The sequence below is a fragment of the Falco naumanni genome, chromosome 3 (assembly GCF_017639655.2).
Source record: "Falco naumanni isolate bFalNau1 chromosome 3, bFalNau1.pat, whole genome shotgun sequence".
In the NCBI taxonomy this organism is placed as follows: domain Eukaryota; kingdom Metazoa; phylum Chordata; class Aves; order Falconiformes; family Falconidae; genus Falco; species Falco naumanni.
In genome coordinates this window covers 3,146,365-3,172,159 of record NC_054056.1, presented here as the reverse complement: position 1 = coordinate 3,172,159, position 25,795 = coordinate 3,146,365, and the positions used below count along the sequence as shown (strand labels likewise).

Sequence of the window (25,795 nt, the reverse complement as noted above, 5' to 3'; positions counted from 1 at the left end):
ATATAAAGGCCTTAATCGACATTCCTGCCTTCCCTGCCACTCTGGGCTGCTTCCCAGACTTCACCCGTGGTTTGTTTAAATTTCTCATACCATCATCACGCCATCGAGCAGTCCCAGCTCTGCCTTGGGCGCTGACTGCAGCCGCTCCATGGACCACTTGTCAATGATGGAGGACACATGCGGGTTCTCCACGTTGAGGATCCGGAAGCCGGTCAGGTTCACTCCAGAGTAGCGGTATGGTTCTAGGTCTAATGCATAAAGATCCTTAAAAGAGAGAAACCAGTTTAAACATTTTGTTTAGCTTTGTTTTGTTTGTCTTTTCTGTATCGGTTGGTGTCTGTGAAGTGGGAAGGCAGAGCCCGCAGAAGGTGGGAGGTAGGACAATGCCCTCACGAATTCGGTAGGTTGTGCTGTCTGTTGCCATCAGTCGCTGCTCGCAGGGCCTGGTAGGTGTGAGTGGAATTTGGGTGTCGTATGTGCAGGTTCACCCACACGCAGCAGAGGGAAACTCCTGCCAAAGAGCCCACGCTCTGCATACAAGAGGCAAGTGAATTATGGGGAGAAACCCAGAATCGCTATCTGTAACCACCCAAAAAGAGGCTTGTGAGCAAGGGGGAGGGGACGAGGCAGAGTTCCTCTACCCGAAGCTCCCTGGGGCCTTTCCATGGAGGATTTGCTGTAAGTGCTGAAGCCCACAGGGTGCTGCAGATGACAGAACAACTCTGAATGCAGAATGCCAATTTGCAGACGGCTATCAAAGAGGAACTAAGACGCATTTCTTGACATTACGACCAGCCTACACAGTCTGCAAATGAATGAGAGTGCCTTTTATAAGATTTAAAAAAACCACAGCCAGGCAGTCCTCAGCTCTGCTGGCAGCCAGCCCACAAGCATTGCCTGGCAGACAGTGAGAGAGGGGTATTTGGAGGCTTCTGCGAGTGCACTTCTTTAATGCATCTCTTGGCTCTGCTGCATGTCTAAATATTAACTTCAGTTCAGGGATTAACTTCAGTGCTCAGTAACCAGTCTGAGTAGTTTGGGGTTAGACAGCATGGCAAGAGCATACCACAGCTGATCTACTCTGCCAAAACCCAGGGCAGCTGACACGAGGGGGATCGTGGATGAATGTGGTGGAGAATGGCAGTCGGGGGGGTGCTTCATTAATGAGAATCATTTGTTGGATGGGACATATTTGATCAGAGTTTATCCTGAACAATTTCTGCAAGTGTTCAATGGTAATAAAAATGTGGGGAGGCAGAAAGGCAGCACCACTGTCTTCTTCGATAGGGTGTGTGTGTGTGTGTGAATATGGGAATGGTGTTAATTGCTCTCACAAGGGATTATAAAGATGAGTTTAAATACAGCATGAGATTATGTGTCCATTGCTTTTTTGTATAATGTGGCTACACCGGCAGGACCCAGCCATGCTGTGGGTTCACCCAGACACAGCGTCTGTCAGCGGCGAGCTTTGTTCTGCCCATGGGGGAGCTGGAAAAGCACTGGTCCTAAAACACTGCCCTAAGCAAAGCATAACAAAATCAGCACTTGCCAGCAACTGAGACTTCATTCTCAGTGGGAGAGCAAGGAATTCTTATAGCTATTTTGCTTTAATAAGCTTTGGGGGTTTGATATTTTCCTTAAGCACTGGCCTCTGACTTTACACCCCCAAGGCATGTTGCTGATGGATGCCATGTTTTAATCTGCAGGTGCAGCCAGGGACGGAGTCATTAATCACACCCACAACAGAGTTCAGGGTCTTTGTTGTCTGGGGTTTTTTCCCCTGAAAAATTGCAAGCACAAATCTCTATGTTTTACTAAAGGGCATTGTGGAAACCAGGCCATGATGCTGACTTTTAAATGACTTACAGTAAGTAAGGGCAAATACAGTTGTTTAACCTCAGACAGATGCTTCTATTATCTGGTTGTGAGGGTGTACGGTGGTCTGTGCCTGACCCACTGAAATAGATTTATTTTTTTTTTTTCAGAATTCATGACTTTTCGTCAGATACTTCAGATTGTATTCTGGAAATTGTTGTAGGGCAATAATTTTCTGTTGTAAATGCAGATAATTTTCCCCTTAGAATGTGACTCTATGTGACAAAACTGATCCACCAAGCTCCGGATCTCACGGTCCATCGCAGAGCTGCCAGCCCACCAGCCCCAGCCACCTTTCCAATCCTCTGGGTATTTTGGGTGCCCTCCCCGTCCTCCTGCTCTCCACTGACCCTTCATTTCACCAGGTTCCTATAGAAGCCAACCTCCCATCAGGTCCCTTCTTAGTTCCCGTTTAAATCTCAGCTGCACCTGATTTATCATCTCCTGGAATTAAGAGGATAATTAAGAATATAAGCCGAGTATCAGAACAGGGGGAGGTGTAGGGGGGATTGCCGTATCAGTTTATTCTGGATTTTCTGCTGCTGCCCAGCCACAAATTGAAACATCTGGTTCTATTTTCCACCTCATCTACACTCCCTTTCACTCATTATTTTCTGTACTTAAGATTAATTATCCCCTCCATCCTACTACCATTAACCAAATTTTGTTCTTGGTATTTCTGTGTGGCTCTTCCCCTTTCTCAGATATGCTCTCCCACCTCCCCAGTTGGAATTCCCAGCTTTGGTTCATCAGTCGTAGGTGACAATGCTGAGGTCTGATCCGCGCTGCATGCAGCATGCGCAGTAGGGAGCTGTAAAAGCAGGTGTCCGGGAAGGGCATCCTCCATCTGCTCTTTGCAAAACAGCTCGTGGATAATGTGCCTTCCATGGATTGCTGAGGATCCCTGGCTGGGCACGGATTGCTTGGGCAGCTGTTGCTGGGAGGAGTGGCCGTGGCCCTAATGGGAGACGTGCATGTGCAGTGCCATTGGGCTAACAAACTGTCATGTGTTCAGTCGTGAGTGCACTTGTGTTGTGCCATGACCCTCAGGTACACGGAGTTAAACAAGTACCTGGTTATCAACACCAGTGGAAAACGGCTGGTTTGGCCTAGCACCTCATCGAGAGCAGGCAGGCTGGGTGTCTAAGTTTTGTTTATGTCAACTCAAAGCCCGGGAAGAGATTCCTGCTTCTGCCCGTCTGTAACTTGCAGCAGCTGTGACAGTATGCAGCGGGGAAACTTCGGTATTTGCAAGGACTCATTGCTACAAGCTGCCCAGAAATTCCTAGAAGTGTTGAGTTTAAGGGGGTTGTCACTGCTTGGATGTCACACTTTGCAGGATGTAAAAGCTGTGCATGCATTAGACAGAGGCTCGCAAGTGTTCCTCCTCCTCTGGTAGGAAAGGCTGATGGGCCTCCTCATGCTGAAGTCAGTGAACTGTAGTCTTGCAGCCTAGCAAAATGTTGAAGCATTTCATGCCAAGTGTTGATACACTGTGCTCAGTATTGACTAGGGACCTTTTAGAAACATTCAGTATAACATAATAGACTAATTCATTAGCACCCCATGGGTCCTGTACTGTAGAAGCTGAAGCACATGCATTGCAAGCTAGGAAAACATTGCCTTAAGGAATGACAGATTAAAATATCTTTCCCATGATATAACTGTTATTTCAGGAAAGTGGCATTAATTGTGATTGCTTATCTATTAATTTATTATAATTCTTCTTTTCCCACCTCCAGGCTGTACCTACACATGAAATGTACTCTAGGCTCAGCTGGGGCTGATTAATAGGAGGTTATCTGGGAAATGCTTAAAGCTGCCTGGAATAGATAATGGCAGCAGGGGTAATTAAAATGTCTTTTGCATTTGAAAAATAAATTTTGCATTTTTTAAGGGTTGGTTTAGTCTGTTTGTTTCCTAAAGGCAAAAAGATAAATTGGATTTTCAAAATCACACAAAATTCAACAGTATACTAGACAGTAGTATCCTAAATGGAAACAGAAGTGGCATGCCAAGAAACCCAAACCAAAATGCCTCCTGGAGTCAAAGAACCGGCCTGTGTTTAACCAGAGCAGACTTAATTTCAAGCTGAGTTCTTCTCATGCAAAATAAACCTGTGGTGCTGAGCTCTCGACCACAGCAGGGCTGCTCCTGGCTCTAAGGGAGCCCTAGATGAACACAGAGGAGCACATCCCCAGTTCTTACTGATACTCAGCCCCATCACATCCTGTCTGTGGGACTACAGCCTCACCAGTTCACACATGGGCTCATCCTTCAGTGCGTGGGTAGCTGCACTGAAATCGAAATGACTGGGAAGGGAAATAAACCTAGCACCTACATCTGTGCAAAGCCGGAGCAGCTCCAAAGGAGCGAGCCAGTCCAAAAGCAGTGAAAGAAAAGACTGACATCTCAGAATGAGCACCGGGCAATACTGCAGTTGTGGAGATGTTACAGCCAAATCATTGTGGTCTGATTTTAACCTGAAGATAAATCTAGCCCTGCTCTCACCTCCTGTTAGGTTACCAGACCTCTCTTTCCCTGTCTTTTCCCACCCCACTGCTTTAGTGTCCCGCAGCTGTGCAATGCATGCCCTGGACAGGACACCAGCCCGCTTCCCTGCCTCCTGAACTGCCTCCTCACTCCCCACTGCAGCTCAGCAGTGAGTGTAAAAGGTGTTTGCACAGATTAGATACTTTACCAGAGTGGTGAAGATGAAGTGGTAGTATTCTGTCATCATTCCCATTGCCATGGCCTTGAGGAGAGTAGGGAAAGGAGGTTAGTAAGAGTGGATACAAGAATATAACAGTCAAGCAACATAAACCTCTACAGAGCTGATCTGGTAAATGCGGCAGGAGACAGGCCCAGGAACCCAGAAGCTGGGTCCTGATCAGTCCTGTGAAGCAGTTACGCATGTGCTTAGCCAGCAAGGGTCCTGTGCTTAAGTGCTGAACTGAACTGTGGTCCTCGAACCTTTCTGAAACAGCAGCAAAGCCCCAGTGTCCAGCTCCTGCAGAGGCTGGTGGCATTTCTGGGTGTTGCTGTGCCACAGAAGGCTGGGACACTGTGGCACACCACTGTGCTCACAGATCACTCATGGTGCAAAATCTCCAGGGCTACAGGCTTGCTTCTGTCGGCATGGCTGGGAGGAAGGGGGTTGCCTTTCCTTCTCAGATACCAACAACGAGCAACCTTCCATAAACCCACGCTGAATAACCTCAAGCAGCCTGTTCTTATGGTTACAAGTCCGTGTGCTGGCTCGGAAGCTAAGTAAAAGGCTTTTTATTTCTTACGTGTATTTCTGGTGCTCTGCATCCCTTCCCCTTCAGTGTCCATTCGTATAATGAATATGTACAGCTCTTGCCTGTGTGTCTCTACTTCCTGCATCCAATAACCAGATTCTAACGTAGTGCCTGGTTTACAAATGGGTCAGTGAAAGTATAGGCACAGGGGTGGGGAGTGGGAACATCTCCTGTCTCTCAGCCCTTGGAGATTGTGGTCCAGACCTACAGGCTCTTGGCCAGCCCAAGCTCTGGTTGTGCCAGCTCCGACATGAAGGATGGTTTGTGCAGATTGCTGAGATTTGCATAACTGAGCACTAGAGAGAACATGTTGTTCTGTGAGGTTTGTTGGAGGATGACTGTGGGCTGAAGGGACCTCGGCTGGATGAGCTTGTTCAGGCCCTACACAACAGGAGGGGAACGTGTTTCTGTCTGTGAGAAAGATCACCTTGAAGTTGGTGGCTGGCAAAAGGAAAGAGATACCCATGGCTTTGACTGTGACGCTGACTGTCTGAGCATGTTTTCTAGAGAAAACACATGCAAGAGCACTTCAAAATCTCCACTGATGGGAAAGTGACTTCGAGTCCCCCCAGGAAACATTTTTGCTAAAATTACTAGGGCAGAATTTAGCTCTGAGGAAGGAAGTGGCAGTTTGAAAAGAAGTGAGATGTCAAAAAACAAGGGAAAAGGAAAGGATCTAGATCACAAGTAGATGTAAGTCTATTGTGTGATTTTTACCACCACGTTTCCTGGCCTGGAAATACCTTTTGGAAAGCCTGGCAGCACCTTCTGGAAAGCCTGGCAGCTGTCTCTGCAGCAGCGTGCTGTCCCGTCCCCCTCCTCCCTGCCTGGTCGGTGGGTCTGCGGGGCGGCCTCATAGCTCTATGCTGAGCTGCACCCTTGGGTGCAAAAAGCAGGAGCAGGGACTGACACCGCAGTATGTGAGGCATCACTTGGAGGATGGGAAACCAATTGAGAGTAAATCATGAGATTCCAGTTCAGATTCTACAGCTGGATCATTTCAGTGGTAGATGAAGAGTCCAGACCCGCTGTAAGAAGCAAGCTCCAGCTCCCCAGTACTGGCAGCCTGTGTGCGGGATACATCTGGGTTTGTGGGGAAATGAATAAATGATAAACCTGGTGGATAAGCTACAGGCGATCGCCAGGATGAGAAGGGGAGCTCCATTAAAGTTAAGACAGGCACATCTGTGCACTGCAGAGTGCAGCAACTGTTCAGAGACAGCTGCCAAGGAGAACAGAGAAGCTGGGAAGCCAGAGAACAGACGTAAAACATTAACAAGTGACCAAAAATGAGCAAGGCCAGAGAAGTTGAAGTAGGACAGGAAGGTCTTGTGAGCAGGCCTAGCTCTGTAATAGGTTTCTACAATGATTTCTTTGTCCAAAAGGGTAAAATAACAAATTGATTGGTGCCTCAGTCACTCCAAGGAACCCAGACTGGAGCAGTATGTGGCAATGTCATCTGTATGTCTTTGTGTCAGCTCTTGTGTGGTTATTCACGGATTACTAATCCATGGGGGATTTTTTTACTACTCCAGTTTAAAAATACCGCCCAGATTATCAGTGAAGTCTGCTACTCGTGTGCTGTGGGAGCGTGTTACCTTAAATAACTTGGGAGCAAGATCTGGACTGGCAGGATGGTGTGTGCTTAGTCAGAGCTACCTTAGTGTATCTAGGCTGTAGTTTCTCAAACCTTCTGTTACCTAAAGACACACAGTTAAAATCAGTAACAAGCAGTAGAAATTTTAGCACAAGTCTGGAGCGAACTTTTTTGCCACCCTGTGTGGTGCTGGGTGGGCAGCGCAGCCGAGGGGCTCCAAGGACCTTGCCTGAAGCAAACACCAGAGCCCAAACATCTGCAAAACTAACTGGGTTGGTTTTTTGGTTTTAAAGTGGTTACCAAAATGTTACAAAGGGTAAACACTAGCAACAATATATGAACATTATTGTTTCCAGGCCAGACAAGGCTGGGCCACTCTTCCCTGACATTTTTGCAGCCCAGTTTTGTTTCCGTGTGGTGTTCTAACACTGCAAAGCGAAAGCAGGCTGCCCTCTTCCAGGAGGTGCTTTTGGCTTTACCCAGTTGGTACCCGCAGTGCCTGTGTGAGGCAGGGCGTGAGGCGGGCAGCGTGGAGTGCGGGTGGGAAGCCTGGTTTTCTATCCCATCCTATAGAAAGGAAAAAGCTGTTTCATGAGCAAAGGTGGCACCACTGGATGTGCATTTCTTGATATGAGTAAAAAATTTAGGAACAGATGAGGTTTCTGAGCTTCCCAATTCTCCAGCAGGTGTGAGTGCCAACGGTGGGAGAGACACAAGGGTCACGGTGTGCACCGTTCAGAGCCTCCCTGGCGTTACACCGGCACGTGCAACTGCTCAGAGGCCAGCCAGGATGTGGGTTGGGTTTATGCACCTTCCCAAACTCTGTAAATATTGAACAGTTTTTTTCCCCTGAGTAAAAATACACTACATAATACTGCTAAGCTGAAAACCATGGCTTTGGGTCCTGAGAAAAAGCAACACACGCACAAAACCAGGCAGAAGGACTTAGAAAGACTTCTTTCCCCCTAGTCCCTGCTCTCCTCCATCTTCCTCACTCTGCGCTCACAGTGATGAGCAGAGCAGATGGTACAATAAACTATAATAAACTGCATAATAAGTGAACAGCACCAAACACAGCCAGCATGTTAAAATAATAGGCAGGAGACAATGAGTCCCTTATATTGCTTTCTTTAATAATCCCTCCCAGGCTTTCTGATTTCTCTGAGCACTTCCCTTCATTTTGCATCAGGCAGGCTGCAAGGGAAGTCTCTTTCCATGTGCTTGCTGTCTCAGCCCTTCAGGGGATTTATTTAATCTATGTGGTAGTGTCTTGCTGGGCTGATACGAGCAACACTTCCAGTGGCTGGTTCTTAGCATTCTTGGTGAAAGCGTTTCCTCTGCTTGCAACCTAAAGGCACTTGGAAATGAGGAGGAGCCGGGGTGAGCAGCAAACCTTCTGGTCTGCAAAAGAAAAATGCCAGCGGAGGAACTCGGGGAAAAAGGAGAGAGACCAAATGAATGGAAAATCACTGACATCTGGCTTAGAGTCCAAGAATTGCACACAGTGCTCATGAAGGGACAGAGGATGCTGTCCCTCCCCGGCTGGCCCGGTCCTGGCTGCTTGCAGCAAGACGCAGGATGCGTGCACAGCTTGGAAAATAGCTAAGCAAAACGAAGTGGTTTGTACCCTGCCCCTCTGTATGGACACGTATTCACAAACCTGGGGGCATGAAGCAGCACAGACGGGAAAGAAGATATTTAAAATCGGCAAGCATGAAAAGCTCGTACAGGGCTAAATGAACAGTGACAGAAGTGGCCCAGAGCAGAGCCCTGCCTGATGCCCTGCCTGGAAGAGAAAAGCAAACGTGGCTCCAGACGGCGGCGGGTGGAGGGCAGGGGCTGGGGCTGCGCGGCCGCGGAGGGGAGCGGGACAGCAGCCTGGTCTCGGCGCTGCGTTCCACACAGCCGCTTGGCACCTTCTCCTCCCGCAACATTGGTTCCTTCTTACCGCTTTTTGATACTTCCAGGTTTTCCGTGAAAACTACATTTTCCGTAGGGATCCAATAGTATCCTTGAAGAGTGTGTATGTTGTAGCTCTCAGTGTGGCTGTGGGTTGTGGGCAGAGGGAAAGCTGCAGGTCTGCACCCCTGTCTGCGGGGCCCTCCCTGCGGGACGGCCGCCCTGTACTCGGGGGTCCCTCGGTGGGGCCAATTCTGCTTCGCCCCCATCACCCCCCGCTCACCTGCTTGAGGATCTGAGCTGCCATCAGGTGGCTGCAGTCGAAGATGATGCGGAATTCCCTGCCCCGCTTCATCTCCTTCAGCAGCGGCCGGGCATCGTCGGTGTCCAGCGGGAGCTGGCGGATTTTCAGTCGGATGTTGTACCTTGATGGGGCCATGATGAGCTCTTGCAGCCGTATAAGGCCTTCAAGCATCGCACAAAGACAAACCCACACTGTTACAGACAAATCTGCCTTTGCCCTGCAGGCTGGCTATCACAGCAAGTTATTTCCTCCCTATATCGTTTTATGGAATGCAGTCAAGACTTTCCTCCCTCCCTCAAATGGCCATTGCTAAAGGTATCAAAACCAAGGCATCACGTATCAATTGTTAAAGACCCAAGAAGCTTCCAGAGCGGTTGTTGTAAGGCAGAATGGCTTTTCCTGGTGTTTCCCTGCTGCCCCTGCGTCCAGCCATGGTAGAGCTGTAGTCCCTGCACTAGATCAGAAGAGGAGAACAGCAGATTGGTCCTAACCTTCGACATCTCTGGGATCATGACATGTTTTCTTAAGCAAATGTGTCCTTGAGAAAGGACAGAATGTGATAATCAGCTACACAACAAATTAAAATCCATAGTATTTACCATGCAGAACAGCAAAGGGAAAAAAATGAGTATGCACTTAGATTTATGAACAGCATAGCTCCTAACAGTCACTTAATCACAACTTGTAACTTTCTTACTACCCTTAGAATTCATTTCTTTTTTATGCAGAAGATACAAAGCGGTGCTGGATGCAGCTGAGCAGGAATTATTGGTATCTAATGTTGCAAGAAGAAATTCAGCAGATGCCTATTGCAAGGAGTAAAAGAGAAGTACTTTCCTCTGCATAGTAGAAAAAATACATTAGAATATGCCGTGAAGGGAACATACTGTGACCCACATTTGCAAAACAGGAATGTCAAACTGTGTTCTCATCAGCCCTCCCCTAAAGAAACCATTTGGTTTAGTGGAATTAGGTTGGACAGGCTATCCAATGTGTCTTTTGTTTGGGTTTGTTTTTTTTTAATCTATAGTGCTGTGCAGTGCTTTGCTTTGTTTAACCATCAACAGCTTGCTTTATGTGAAAAACTTTGTCAGCTATGTTTTATAGAATTAGCCAGAAAACAAAAAACTTTCCAGAACTGCTTTTGCTTTTAGCTGGGAAACTGCACCCTCAATGGCAGCCACAGACCAAGGTCTTTGCTTGTGTAAATGGGCACTGTGGTGCCAGACACAGCCAAGCTGAGCCAGATCACACCAGCAGACAATTAATCCTCCCCTTGACCCTTTGTCAGCTGGGGTGGTGCTGGGGGTCACCCACTTCCTAAGCGCTTTGTGAATGAAATGCTCCAGAAGGGATGCCAGGGCCTTCTGCAACACTCGCCTGAAGGCCTGGGAACCAGTGTGTCCCCGTGCACCGATCACTGCACGGGCCGTCATTTTGCTCCTAAAAGGCTTCATTAGAAAAATTCCTAAATGAGACCCACAACAAACACGTCTCCTGGATTCCTCCGTTAAAACCCCTCCTTCACCTACCTGTACTGTCATCGTAAACCACAGTGGCTGACCTCCATTTCAGGTACTGCACGAGGTCCAGAATGGCATGGCTAAGGGAGGCGTAGTCGGGATACAGGTTGACATAGAAAGTGTCCTTGTTATCCAAAGGGTGATGCTTCCATCGAAGCTGTATGTGGGGGACTTCCAGGGCGTTGCAAATAGACTGGACAGCATTGGTACAGGAGCCTTGGGAAGGTCCAAATATTGCCACGACCCCCAGAGCGAGCTGGTCACAGGCTGGAAAAGGAAGGGAGCGATGCTGTCAGTGTCCCACCTCTGTGGGAGCGGGGAGCGCCCGGGCAGCCGGGGGGGCACAGACCATGGAGCAGTGGACAGACAGACAAGCTTCTGGGCACTAACAGCAGCTAAGCACAACAGTGACGGGGCAGAAGAGAGAGGGGGAATTATGGCAGGTGGGGTCTGGAGCGGTGGGAGGCACAGACGTGTTTCCAGAGGAGGCAATGACGGTTATGGTGTGTTAAAAAATGGCTGAGCCTCCAGAGTTGTGAAAGAAATATCCTGAGATGATCAGAATTGCCCAGGCAAAGGCGTTTTTTCATCAATTTAAATATATTTCTTTTTCTGCAAAATAATGGTTCTCATAGATTTCTTCAGGTTTTCACTGGGAAATTAAAAGAGAACAATGGCATTTGGGGCTGCATTTTTAGGGGGGGGAGGGGAAGTAAAAGTTTTTTTGAGGAATAGAAACAGGTGATTTCTCACCTGCCTCTGCAGGTCCTTCCGAACTGAATGCTTAGCACTGTCAGCAGGAGCTTTGCGATGGCCACGTTTCATTAAAAGATTTTAGGAAGGCAACTGCTGCCAGCCCAAGAGAGGCACGAACGCAGAGAGCAGCTGAGGCACGCGGGTCCCCCCAGGATGCACGTGCCCCTGGTGCGGGTCCTGCGCGTTCTGCTCCTGTCCCAACACTTGGTGCAGCCAGCTTGGGTGCTGCCAGCCGCCCGGCACAGCAGTGCCAGGCAGAGCCCTGGGGAAACCTCCAAAACAAAACAGTCTCCAAAAGGGACAGCGCAGCCAGTGAGCTCGCCTGCGAGAAGATACGCCCTCTCCGGTGACGCCCCTCTTTTAATTGTGAGCAGGCTGCAGGTTTCATCTCTCCCAAAAAAGAAGCAAACTCAGCAAGCCCTCAGGTCACCAGCCCCACAGCCTTTGCTGTGTAGTCCCATTTCTTCCCTCCCCTTCAGTAATTCAAGCGGGCAGCTGTTATCTGATAATAAAAAAATGACTGTTGGGAAGAGAACAGAATACCTGCGCTATGGATGTTGAAACTGCTGGGGAAACCGTAAAATAAACAAAGGCATGGCCTACGGACCTTCGCTCAGGATTAGAAGCAAACACTGAAAGGAGTTTCGTGAGGTTTGCAGAGGGAAAAAAGAATAGTTGTTCCCCTTATATTAAAATGCCTCTGGAAGGTCAGCTCCTGGAGGAGTTCTCATCTAGATCACTGACTAGTCTCAAGTGAAACCGTGCCTTTTTTTTTTTTTTTTTTTTCCATGAATAAATGGCCACAAAGCTGCTAAGAAGTGTGCTGTGCTTCTTACCTTTCTTAGTTGCTTCAAAGCTGTCGTGGAAGTGTATCCTCTGAATGTCGTAGGTTAGTGTCGTGTTAGGCAACAAAGTTCTGTTTCTGTTAATAATATTGGCAGAAAACCTGAAGGCTTGCTCCTCAGCGCTCATAACCTGGGTATTGGGGCCATCTGCGTACTCAAAGATTCCTCCTGCAAGACGAGACAAACCCAGCATTAAGCCACGTAAATTTGATTCACAATCTTACGTAGCAAGGACGAGATGACTGCTGGACAGAGCTGTGCCATTTGCAGGCTGAACAAGGCTTGCTCCAGGATATTTTCTGGACTGAAGTAAAGACATGCAAACTTTTTTTGGGTTTTTTTTGTCATATACTGGTTCATGAAAATGTTCTGAATACCAGCTTTGCAGGGCAATAGGGGACAAATTTAAAGCCTTGGAATATTTTTATGAGACAGATGAGTGCCTTCCCATAAAACTTTAGGACCAGACCTTAGGAAGTGTGGACAGGCCCATTGCTCAGCTGCAGAGATGCTCCAGGTTTGCTATGAGGAGTTACTGTGGTCCAAAGCTGGCACTGCCCTTCCCTCTGTGCCACACTGGCCCCCTCCCCGCCTTGTCCACCCATCACCAAGCCCTCACGCAGGGGGCAGGCAATGCAGCACTGCTGCTTGCTATTTTTAGTGCCATTTTTAGTGCCCTTCTCATCTTCTGTTGTTCCTCATGTTTAGTTATCCAAGTTCTTAATTCAGACCAGCAGAGACTTCTGAATTTGTCTACCCTACAGCTTATCTGCTCAATAATGCACATCTTGAATGCATGCTTTCCCGTGTTCAAAAGTTGCTAATGCCATTACACCTCCCCAAGGGCGACAAGCTCATGTCACAGTATCGCTGGGTTTCTTGGCTCTGTATCTGTGAGTCTTGTCCTCAGTTCCCCACTGACAGCCACTCTAATTGAAGTGACTCAGTGCAGGTGTAAATTATGTAATTGTGTGTCCTTGTCTGAGTTGTAGGCACCGTCTTGTGCCCCTTACAGAACCATGGAAAGACACATAAACCTTGCTCTATCTTATTAAAAAGTAAACCAAAATAATTAATGGATGAGCGAGATAAGCACATGCAATTGGTAACAGATGGTCTCCGGGTTCATTAGCAGAAGGAAAATCTTCCTCTTCAATTTAAGGTAGTCCTAAAATATTTTGTTATAGACAACAGATGTCTACCCAGCCCTCCTAGCTTTCAAGTAACTGCATGAATCCTCCTCCAGGAGCCAGAACACATTACCTCTAGTTTTTGTGGCAATTTGGTGTTAGCCAAGATGCCAGTTTGGCAAGAGCCAAGTTGACATTTCTGTGGACAACCGTGCTCTGGGCATCCTCCCAGGAACCCGACCAAAGCGCCGTGGGCTGTGCAAACCACAGTAGCAATGCTTGGAGATGTTCACAGTGGGGGTGCAAAGGAAGTTGCATAAAGCCTCTGACTTTTCTGCTCCTCATGATTGTGGCAAGTCACTTCCCTCCTCTTCCCCTGCAGACTTTGTGCATCTATGTCCCCAGATATAAAGTGAGTGTGGTAATTAGTTTACATTTATAAACATCCAGAAATGTTTGAGCTGTTCACTGCATGTCTGTGGTAGAAAAAAATATTCCTGATCTCAGTACTAACCTTGGTGGTAGGGGGAAGAGTAAAGAAAAACAGGCTGAATGCTCGTTCTGGAGACCCATTTCAGTCCCATGCGAGCTTCAGCAAGTCATTTATGACCAACTTTTCGATCTAGAATGCCTAGCAGTTTAGGCAGGAGCCTAGAAAATTTTCCAAGTGCCTCATTCTCGCTGGATCATGCCAATACACGAGGTTATTGTCCAGTGCAAGGAAAATTATTCATCCATATCAAAGTTGGCACATGCTGGTAGCTCAGTCTAAGCTCCTTAGGGCAGAGGAAGTTCATACACATTATTACAGCCGAAACAATAAACAAAACTAAAGTGAGCGTGAGATTCATCCCTGTCTTTCTGCTCAAAGCTTTACTGTCCAGAACGTTTTAGCGAGGGATTTTTTGTTTTCTAGCATCATTCTGAAGTGATAACTGGGTTCATGTTACATTGATTATCAACTAGCTGACATGAGGCTTTCTCCTAGCCCAGAGCTTTCAGGGTTGCTTTGGAGCATGTCTTATTATGATAGAATATAGGACAGGGGATGTGGATTATTGGTGTTTGATCCCAAATAAATTCACGTTCCAGACATCCAACTGGATATAATAGGCTTTTTGACAGAAAAGAATTTTCTGTGCAGCCACCCAATACCTTGAATTTAGTGCCGAGCAATGAGAAAGCAGACAGGCAGAAGTAACGTATTTCTGGTGATATCGCAGGATGCTGAATATATCGGTACAATGCGAAATCTACTGCAGTTGTGAAGGTGTTGAAGAGTGGCCACCACATGCAACAGTCTGCCCTTTTTCTCAGAAACTCAGGGGGCAGAGAGTGCCTGACGGCAGATCTGCACAGCAGCAGCTCCCCGCGCCTGGGGACCGCACGCGGCCGTCCCACTTGGCTTGTGCGCCTCTCCTTCAGAGATGTTCATTCCGATCATTATTTAAAGAGCCTAATAACCAGCTTGAAACAGCTGATTAATGCGTAATCTTCGTCATGATTACATAGCATAACTGGCATTAATTTGAAAAGCCAGCTAATTATCAAAATAATTGTTGCAGCTTTTTCATTTGAGCAAAATGGAGAATATCAGCTTGTGCTATTGAGAGAATGAGGGGTGTGACATCAGCTGGCAGATCACCGGGCTGGAGGGACCCCATGCGTCCCCCGCCACCCTCAACAGGAAAGATGAAGCAATGCGAGGCTGGATAATCTGCTGCAAAGTGTTTGGGCAAACAAACTGGGTCAGCTCTCCCTGTGCTTCCTGGAGAGAATGATGGTATGTGGGTATTGCAACAGTAACCTCACTGTGGCTTTACACTTAGAAAAATATAGAAAGTCAACGGGCTATAAAAAGTCAGCAACAAAACAGTTTCTGCTTTTATATACTACATATAAACAAGTTTAATCTGAGAGAGTAAAACTGAAGCTCCTTTGGTGTTGCTGTCTCTCTCTAAACCATTTTTGCCTCCGCCCTATTTTTGAAGTTATTTCAAATGTCTTGAAGGTTGATGGATGCTGCTCACTTGACCTGGTGCTAACGACCATTTCCCAGTGTTGCCTCTGTCTGTTCAGGTCCCCGCTTCCCCTTCCTTCTTTCTTTACCTCCCGTGGCTTTACAGACAGATAAAGACAGCTGTGCTGAGGTCTGTCACGCTTTGGAATGTCCTCCTGAGGTTCATGAGAATATTTTCTGCCTAATTTGTCCTGGAAGGGACCATGCTGTTTCCTTGACCAGTCAATACAGCCCACAGACTACTGCAACGCCACGTGTCGTTTAACACACACTGAGGTTTATCAACTTCATGTGGAGTTTGTTTGCCTATCTGTTTTTCCCTGAAAACCTCCTGTTATGCCACATTTTTTACGGCCTTTAGTGCAGTGGGGTCCAGGTCTGGGAGTCAGCCTTGCAGGAGATATCTCAGCACAAACTGTCGATACCTTCTCAGGCAGGACAGGCTCAAACACTCCCAACTGTTACCACTTCTACGGTTTTTTTGATGCAGTCATCCATGATTATGCCTGACTTCTTGGATTTTAAATATCAATCACCAGGCAGGTTAAATAATTATTCAGTTGTCTTTTACCTTTAAAGCAGGTTAATTGCTCTCCAGAGAATGTCAATTAGTGTACAGCAAAACACGCTAATTAGAATCAACTTTGCATCTTGTTATTTTACTTGATGACCACTGACATTGCTGCCGAGGTGGGAATTTTAAAAATTCAAAATGAGAATCCAAAACAAACACCTGGAACTCTCCCTTCGATGTAAACCAGAAGTGCAATAGCTGGACCGAGCTGCAGGAATGAGGTTGGTGCTGCACGTGAAGGGAGGTTTAGCCCCGAAACACAGGGGATCTCTCTCTGAGTCACAGAAAATTAGCCTCTCTGCTCAGCGTAAAATCCGGATCCCATGAAACACCTGAAATCCCACTGGTGCTAATTAGAACATGTCCAAGTCTGTCTGCATCAAGCAAAGCCACACTGCCCTACTTCCACCCCCATCCAGGGGGTGATGCTGGAAGACCTTTGGAAGGGCCCCAGGAGCAAGCCAGAAAGAAGCCTGGTCAATGGGATGGGAATCCTTTCCCAGCATTCCGGCTTATCCTGAGCTATGGCTGTACAAGCTGAATGCAATTGGAGTTATTTTTAGCTTTGTTGAAAGCTAAGTCAAGAAAGTCAAAGTATTTTAGGTTTTCACTTTCTCCCCTCTTCCCCTTTTTAACAAAACAAACAGCTTCATTCTCGGAAAGAAAATTCCAACAGCCCTCAGCGTGTGGTGTGATCTCTTATCTTTTACTCCTTATAAAATCACTGAGTTACTTAGCTTTGAAGAACAACTATTTCTGATAACACTTTTCTCTCCCCCGCTGACAGTGTTGTTAACACATTTAGACAGCTTTCTGACAGTCTCTTTCCATGTGACATCCTGGAAGGAATACTTCTTTTGAAATGGCTCTTAGTGAGGATGGAGCCAGCCCGAGCTCCTCCAGGGACACCAGAGCTCCTGCCTGTCTCGCAGACCTCTCGTGCCCAGAGATCTGTGTTTTATGTATTATTTTCTCTGAGGTTACACAATGTCTTTCCTGTTGAGCAGCAGGGCTGGCAGTGGCATGGCAACCTGTCCTCTTCTGATAGGCTGTGTTTTGGGGACAATGTTAGCAAACGAGCTGATCAGGACCGGTACACGCAATTTAGTGCCTGTTCCTGCAGGATGCCACTGGCAGGTGCCCGAGGCAGGAAGATGGAGAGCCTTTCCTCACCAGATGTGCCTCCCCCAGGAAGGCTTCGAGAACTGATGCTTCTGTTTATCTGACCAGTCCAGTGGAGAGAATTTCACTGTCATGGTCCAAGTCCCTCCAGGGCCGGTGGTTATACCAATGGAGAGAAATGAGATAACGCTGGTGGGAAGTAAATGAAAGCTCTCAGGAGCATGAGGTTGTGCACTGGGAATGGAGCTAACACTCCCAGACACTGCCCATCAGCGTAGGACCGTTAAAATCTCAGATGCAATAATATGAGTGCAGTGAAAGCAGCAAAATCCGGAAGGCAATAAACAAATAAGTAAATAAACAAATAAATATCTATCTATATATAAAAGCAGTGACAGATTTGTTCATGAGAAACATCTCCTTGCTCCCCAAGGAGCTGCTACTATAAAATGTTCCACAAGTGACTGCAGCTGAAGCTGGAGTTGGTCCCTCATTCATCCAGGAGTTGAGTGGAGCCCCTGTATCTGATGTTGATGCCAGCTGGTGTTCTCCAAACAGAAACAAAATCATCCTAGCACTGTCGAGGAACATTGGGGACTCCCTCCCTGCAGCCAAGAGCCCTTTTTACTGCCTGGAAAGTGCTTGCACCCCCGGGAGGTGCAGCGCAGCCCTCTGCCCTGGCCCTCCGCGGGGTCCCATCGGGCTGTGCGTGTCAGACTGCAGCAGCCCGGGATGTGCTCCCTGAGGCAGGACCATGGACGGGCTCAATGCCAAGGCAGTAAACAGAACTTGCAAACTTACCACAACAAACCTTCTGGGAAAGAGCTGAAAATAATTTCTTAGGTCCGTCAATGGGTTACTGATTTTGACAGAACAACAGCGTGGCAGGAACTGAGTTCCTGTCCCCTTAAACTGCTGCTGCTGATGCATCAGCCCTGTCACTTCAGTGTGGCACCGCTTAATGTGATGCAGCACAGCCACGAATCCAAAGCAATTTCAGGCTTCATAAACATGCATCACGCAAGAGAGACTCTGTGCAGGAATCTGCTGCTGCTGCTCACAGGCCCAAGCTGTCCCCTGCCCATGGACATTGCTCTCTCTCTGGATGCTAATTGCTAGAAACCCAGGAGGAGGATCTGACTCGGAACACAGGAAAAGGATTAACCTCAGAGCCGGTGTGTCTGGATTGCTTACACTCACATGCTGCCTGTATTCATTACGCATCTCCTTTATACGAATTAAAAAGGAATCAGGCCTGTCCGCGAGCAGACGTTTCTCTCCCGGCAGTTTCTCTGGCTCTCAGGTCCAGGGTATTTCCAGCTGTATTTTCTGAGGGCCCCAGGTTCGCTCTGCCTCCACAGGCTGACAAAGCCCATGATGTACCTGCCCAGCTCAAAGCCTCCCCCGTGTCCACGATACCCTACAGCAAGGTGGAGCCAAGGGGAGGCTCAGCGCAGCCCCGCCGTGGGCTGTCTGCCTGCTGGAATGGCCTGGCTGGGGGGTCATGAGCACCCCGGATAATATTGCTGGATTTTTCCAAGGGCATGTAGTGACAGGGCAAGGGGGAATGGCTTTAAGCTGAAAGAGGATGGATTTAGATGAGATATTATGAAGAAACTCTTCACTATGAGGGCGGTGAGGCGCTGGCACAGGTTCCCAGAGCAGCTGTGGGTGCCCCATCCCTGGCAGTGTCCGAGGCAGGCTGGACGGGGCTTGGGGCAACCTGGTCTAGTGGAAGGCGTCCCTGCCCGGGGCAGGGGGTTGGAACTAGATGATCTTTAAGGTCCCTTCCAACCCAAACCGCTCTATGATACTATGATTTGCTCCCTAATGCCCTTGAGAAAAGGCAAGACTTGGTGCAGGGAAGACAGGTCTCGCTCTGCTTGGAACCCCCCATGAGCTCAGAGGAGGGACAGACACAGTGGTACCCCTGGTCCCCGAGGTGGCTGGGAGCTCCCCATCCCCCCACCACCATCAAAAGCAACCATGAAAATTCAGATTTCTGACCCTAATGACAGCCCCAAGGCACTGGCAGCCTCCACTGGCACTGCCACACCGCCGCTGCTGGGAGACTTCAGCGCGGGGCTGAATTTTAGAGGGGGACAGTCCCACTCCCAGCTGCCTGCCCGCAGCCTGGCTCCCCCAGCACTGCTCGCCTTTCTGGGGGTGTCCTGGGGACCCCACAGCAGCTGATGGGAAGAGTCGATGGACCAAGCAACATTCCCAGGACCTCAGATTCCACCACTTTTGGCAGCATAATGAAAGGCCAGGTACTTGCTGAGTAACGCCAAGAAAATGAATTCAGCCAGAAAATCAGATATGCAAAATGTGTGTGTCCCGTAAGGAGGGATTTTCCTGCCTGCCAGGACAGAAAGCCCGTCACAGCAGGTCGATCCATTCCCAAGAGACGGCGTCTCCCTCTTTTCTCGTTTGTTATTGAATATGCAAAATCCTATTTCATTTGCACTGTATTAGGTACTTCATGTCACAGGGGGTGACATTCTTCTATGTGTAAGCTGTTTAACAGATGAGCAGTCAAGTGGCAAAGAAATACATTATTAATGCTTCTGGTTAAATTAACAGATTAAAACCACTGTAGCTAAAATGCATGTATCAGCAATTTACTCGCACTAAATGAGAAATTAATGGAATATGGTGGCTTGGTTTTTTTAATGACAAGTAGATAGGGATGGTCTGGAAAGGTATGCCACCTCTGATAGGAATTAGCCACTCGGTCCATGGGCCAGGCGGCTTCAGCTTGCGCAGCACAGCCACCCGCATCCCCAGCAGTGCTCAGCCCCTGGGGCTGGGGCACCCACCCGCATGGGCTGCAGCTTCTAGAAACAAACTTCTCGTTTGCAGCTCCTACTCACTTGGCCTAATTGGCAATGTTTCCTCTGCCATGCCTTTGAACAAGCTGTTCTGGCGTTGCATGTTTTACATCTGAGAAAGAGCATTTACCACAGCAGCAGTGTGTAACCCTGACCAAGGGAGCGGATCAAAGCACTAATCTGAGATCAAAGGCCTTCAGCAGTGGTACAGCAGAAATAAATTAAGTTAGCAACAGATTTTTTAATGATATTTAAGTTTTTAATTTGCATAATACATGATTAAAATGAAATGGGCATTTTTATTTTTTAAGCAGGCTCAATTAATTAAAAAAAAAAAAAAAAAGCAGCATCATAATCTCCTAAGAATAGATTCCTATAAAGATAAGGGCAATGAAAATGCCAAGAAACTTTTAATTTACCCAGTGTACAGCTCACAGCATAACACAGATCTCCACAAGTGACCAGTGAGCTGCAGGCTGAAAATGCCGCAAGAGGCAGAACCTCCAGGAGCCCAGTGATGCCCACAGCGGTGGCTGGGAAAGGCTCCCGCCGGCTCTACAGTTTTACTTTAAGCAGGCTTATTTCTCTGCAATAGATCTTGCAAGCTTTGGGCTACTCCCCTTGTAATCGTCCTCACTATGAGATACCTCACCAAATACTCGGGCTCACTTCTGATTAATTAGCAATTCAGATGTTTTGTGTGGGGGTTGCCACAAGTATGGAATTGACCCACGGTATTTGTTCGTGCCTCCGCCTTATGACACCCCGCTGCTCGGACCGTGCCCACCCCTGCAGGCTCAGCCCGATGCCCGAGCTTTCGCCTGCTCTGAGCGACGGGCAGCTCCCGCCCCGAAACCTTCCTGAGGCTGTGTAAACTCAGCAAACATGTCCTGGAAATCACCAATGACCGAATAAATCAAGCATGCTCAGATGTCATGTTTATAGCTGTGCTTTGGGCTATAAGCGTGGTTTAAACTGTAATATATGGGAGGAAAAAAAATGTTTAAAGCTTAGAATTATTAAGGATCTATAATACAGGGTTTAGGCAACACAGCTGTAAGTATATTTTTCTATCGGGTTTTATTGGCCTGCGATATAATCTAGTGTTAGATGTGATGTCCACCTGGCGCACAGCTCGAGCGAAATACGAAGCAGAGAAGCAAGGCCACCACTGAAATAAATTCAGGCTCATGCCTGTTATTGACTGGGCTTGTAACAAAACCTGCAGGATGATAAAATAATTCAGATTTGTCTTTATTATGTGCCGTGGAGCTCAGCACTGGCACCGTGTCTCCCTGTACATGCTCTCTGGTTTCGGACTCCCCCAGCCCTGCCGCGCTGTGCCCGTGCAGGCGATTAATTACAGGTGCTGCTGTGCCCGTGCAGGCGATTAATTACGGGTGCTACAGCACAGCCTCTGCCCCAGCAGGCAAATGCTTTTCTCACTTACCCCAGTGCAAGCTGGGTCCAACTGGTCAATTTGTGAAAATTATCTGTAAACTGCATACAGGGTGTTGAAAACCAAAACCACTTATGTTTTTTTGGGAAAAAAATTGCCTTCTCAGTTGAACTGGAATTTGCAAATCTCTGGGCTCTGCTAAGGGAGCCCCAGCTCCGGGGCTCGTCAGACATGCACAAAACCACTGAAACCAGGGGTGGTCCCTGCAGCAGGTACTGCCTCGGGGCCACCTTCACCCCCCCCGAACTGGTGACCAGCCAGCAGACCGTGCCCAGTCTGAAATGTCATGTGTAAGAATGAGTACAAGAATTCATTCATAAGAATAAAACTTGTATGTAGGAGTGAACCTTGCAGAGGAGGAGCAGCGACACTGCCTGGGCTCACTCTCTTCCCAACAAGTCCTCAACCTTGAGGCCACACGTTTTGCCTGGCTGTGTTTTTTAAAGTTCTCTGTCCGTTTTCCTTCCCTAGCAGTTATTAGCTCCTGTTTTATCTGGAAATAGAAATACACCTGGTATAAATGTGATATAAGTGTCCTGCGATGAAGCCTCACATAAAAATTCAACCCAAGTAAAATTACAATTATTGCATGTTAATTAAAATCTTTTAAAATATTCATTGCTAAGCCCCAGCTAATAAATGTTAATACCCACCTGGCATGTAACATATAATACTAGACTCAAGAAATCTAAATTAAATCCTATACTTCATTTACAGTATAACCAAACCAGTCAACTGGTTGTTTCTCATTCTTGTGTTGATGCATTCAAAAATCAGGGCTTTAAGATGATGCATTGAATAGCAAATGCAGTTCTGCAAATATTATGACATATTGTTTGTCATCTGCCCTAAATATTTAACAGTTCGTTTTCACAACATTTTTATGCCACATGCTGAGAATTTGCTCCTGATAGATGCTGAATTTGATTGATGAGATGGATTCCATTCAGAAGCTGCCAATCCCAAACCCTCGTCAGGGTCTTTGCTGTTAGCATCTTCTGGTTTCCCCCACCCCCTTATTTTCAAAGAAAGCAGAGAGGGAAAAAACCCGCAGAGTTATCTGGAAAAATTGTTTCTGCTTAATCCCATCTACTCTCCACAGAAAAACCTTTGCCTAGGAAGAGATCAAAGGTCTGTAATAGATTTCAACAGGTTTCCAAGAGGTGTGTGATGCAGAAGGGAGTGCAAGGCTCTGAGTGATTGAGCAGCCCTGTGCTGCTGCTGCTCAGAGGCAGCCAAAGATGTAATTGGGAGATTTAGACACCCATTTTAGCCTTTTTATCTTCCTATCTTAATGCCGTTAAACAGGGAGAAAAGCCAGACTTTGCCAGGATGCAGTGCTTGTTGTGTGTGCTGGGAGCACGAGGTGGTGGGGGGCACGGGGGCTGCTCTGCTCACAATCTACCTCGACCAATGTCTTTTACAGTGGGAAAGATCTGCCTGGGGTAGGCACTTTGTAAATGTACAATGTTCAAATTTTTTTATGAATGGTTCTTTTTCCTTCCCTTCTACCCGCCCCCCCCCCCCCCCCTATTTCTTAATTGTCAATTCTGAATGCCCAGGGTAATTACAGCTGAAAGATTTGCTGACTTAAAAGCAGCACTTTATTCCAGGGAATGAAAGAAAAAAAAGGGAATGACAAAAGGATCTGCTCTGAAAAATGCTTTCATTATTTTCCTGTCATCTGTACTCTCAATTTACAAACAGCTACACGCAGAGCAGGGGATGCAAAGGGGTGCGCTGGAACAGCCCGGCAGTGTGACTGCAAAGGAATTTTACATTCCCTTTAAATGATCAAAATCAGCTATTAAAAATCTTCTCCATCTCATAAAAGAAAACGATGCACATGAAAGAGCAGCTTGTGCGGAGCTGTGGTCGGTGCCTATGGCTGAGCAGCTCAGTGAGCGCGGCTGCAGCGTGGGGTCCCCGGCACGGGTGGGCACCCTGCCTGCACCCAGCCAGGCTGCCCAGGGCACGGCTTAACATCGCTTCTGGCCCCTCTGCCCAAGGTCAGGGCTTGGTGTGGGCGGTGCGGAGCTGGGTGGTCACAGCAGGGCTGGGTCCTGATCCCACCCTGCTGAACTCGGCTCCTGTGGGAAAAGGGGGTTGGGTTGTGCGGTGAGAGGGGACCAGACCCACGCACTGTCCTGGGGCTCATGATGCTCCACGCCGAGCTCTGGGAAGGGCAGCACCCCGCTGCGGGCACCCCGCGGGGCTGCTCGTCTGTCCCCCCTCCTGCTCCTGGAGAGGTGACAAGCAGCAAGTGCCAGTTGCACCACGTCGCTGCTCAGGGCTGGGAGCGGCTGCTCTGCAGTGATCCAACTGTCACATTGACAGAGCTGAATGCATTTCAGCATGAATTGAGCCAAATATGTGCTAATGAGGCTGAATATTCATTATTATGACTAAACAAACTAAGTGAATCACAGATTAAAGTGGGTAAATTATTAGTTTGGGAGCTCAGGAAAGGGGAAATCTGAAGACCAGTCCAATTATAGAGGAGGTGGAATAAGAAAACTTTATTAATAGACTCAAATCCAATTAAAAATGCATGTTAGTCATTGTATAGTGCTTCACACCTTTGTCACCAACAACAATGGATGTAACTGTACCACTTGTCTGCTCAGCAGTGACCTAACCGCTTAATTGTTCACACCCAACCCCAAAGCTTTGATGTTTTGTAATAATTCTAAGATTTATCATAGCAATCACTGTTTATTTAACGCTAAGGACACTGTTTCCTCAACCACAGCGTTATGAATTACCAAGGATTATGTGTTCAGTGGCTCCTATTGATTCATGCAGAGCTAATTAATGAGATATATCACCCAATCATAAACATGAGCAATAACACATGCCTCGTTAGCACCAACGAGCAAACTGTTACAGGGGGCATGGGGAGGTGGGAGCAGATCTCTGGAAGGGTTAATGGGGTGATACCTCCTGAGTGAAGTAAAACTTCTTTTATAAACTCTGAAGTAGAGAGTGAAAAGCAGCGCGTGCCCGTGGGCTGTGCTCTGCGGCCGGGTTCCTGCTTTCTCCTGGCTGCCCTGGCCTTGGCGTGGGTGGTTCTGCCTCCCTGGGGCTTCCCTCAGCGGGGTGGGAGAGCCTGAGGAGCTGGAAGAGGACTGGAGCATGAAGGAGACCTGTAGATCTAAGGTGTGTTTGTTGAACTTTCTTTAAATAAAATTTTCTTTTTTTGTTACCTGGAGCCTTTCCTGTAGGTGACGCAGGATGTGGCACCTTCTGCCAGCTCTGGGGCATGGTGTAGCTGAGAGATTCCTTCAAAGGAATCAGGTTTTGGCCAAGCACTTGGTAAAGACTGGGAAGGTAGATCAAGTCTGGAAGGTTCCTTTATGGCTGGGACTAGAGCTTCGTCACAGTCAGAGCACAGCAGGGGCTGCTCAGACCGCAGTCTCCGTGCCCTTCTCTTAGCTCTAGGTCTGTTGGGACAGCACACAGGGTAAGAAGTAGTAGATGAGGCTGTGAAAGGTCCACAGACTGGCTTCCCATGGGATGTTAAATAACACCTTACTGTCTTGCCTTTTTTTTTTTTTCCTTCTTTCCCCCCTGGAATTGTTGGGTTTTTTTCCTGCCATTACTTTCATTTCAGGTAAGTCGGTATCTCCTGTGCAATGGTTGTATGGTATAAAGTAAACGGGGAGCTATAAACTGAGAGCAGCATGAATTCAATGGAAAAAATGATTTGATACAAGTTAAACAAGCTTGGCAGGAAGGGATGCTTGTGAGTGGGAGATGCAAAAGGAGCTCAAAATGTAGCTGAGCTGAATCTGACTTTAATTAAAAAGCATATTCAAGGAGATTTCTGACAGAATAGCTGAAGAGTGAAAGTTTCCCATTTCCTACCCTATTTATAAACCAGTGAACGTGAGCTGGCGTCCCCCCTCTCCACAGTGAGTCTACAGTAAGCAGATTGTCTGTGGGGAAACCACATGGACTTGGGCAAAACAAACCTCTCCCACTCGTGGGACGAAGAGCTGTGGAGCAGCCCCACGGTTGGCACTGCTGCCGTGCCTGGGCCAGAGATCTGAATCAGGGACCATCCCTGACTTATCCTCTAATTCACAGATGACTCAATATCTTGAGTGCAGAACTCAATATCTTCAGTTTCAAAGAGCTAAGTGAGAAAAAACAAAATTAATAAGTAGAACGGTCCATCTGAAAGCAAATTTGGAGGGGATGCTGCAGACACATCCCCTACTATAGTGCCAGGCATCTGGTTTATGTATTGTTTTCTTCGTGATGCATGTAATATATTTAAAGGCTGTTTGGAAAAGATGTTTCTAGCACCTTCTAGCCCAGCAGCAAGCAAGACTCTGCTGGGCAGCAGCACATGAATCTGATGAACCAGTGTTGGGTCACTGCCACGCACCCTCTGCAAAATCCGGAATTAAGCTACTGCAAATATATCGCTCCCAGTAACGTCCCAAGGGTGGGTGGGGGAACCTGCAGGGTTAGAAATTATATATTGCTCTAGAAATTATATATTGCTTGCAAATGTACCCTCTGCCCTGCGCAGCCTGATGTGGTTTTGTGT

At 47.6% G+C, this 25,795-nt stretch overlaps 1 protein-coding gene across 1 annotated transcript in view; it reads right to left on the bottom strand.

The window, feature by feature from the left end:
• Positions 1–25,795, bottom strand: part of GRIK3 (glutamate ionotropic receptor kainate type subunit 3) — a 119,796-nt gene that overhangs the window by 42,247 nt on the left and 51,754 nt on the right. The window contains exons 2-6 of the mRNA XM_040588421.1: positions 12,093–12,269; positions 10,510–10,767; positions 8,957–9,138; positions 4,577–4,630; positions 91–264 (exon numbers count right to left, since the gene is read on the bottom strand). Of these exons, the coding sequence (XP_040444355.1) occupies positions 91–264; positions 4,577–4,630; positions 8,957–9,138; positions 10,510–10,767; positions 12,093–12,269 (845 nt within the window). The remainder of the gene's footprint in view (positions 1–90; positions 265–4,576; positions 4,631–8,956; positions 9,139–10,509; positions 10,768–12,092; positions 12,270–25,795) is intronic.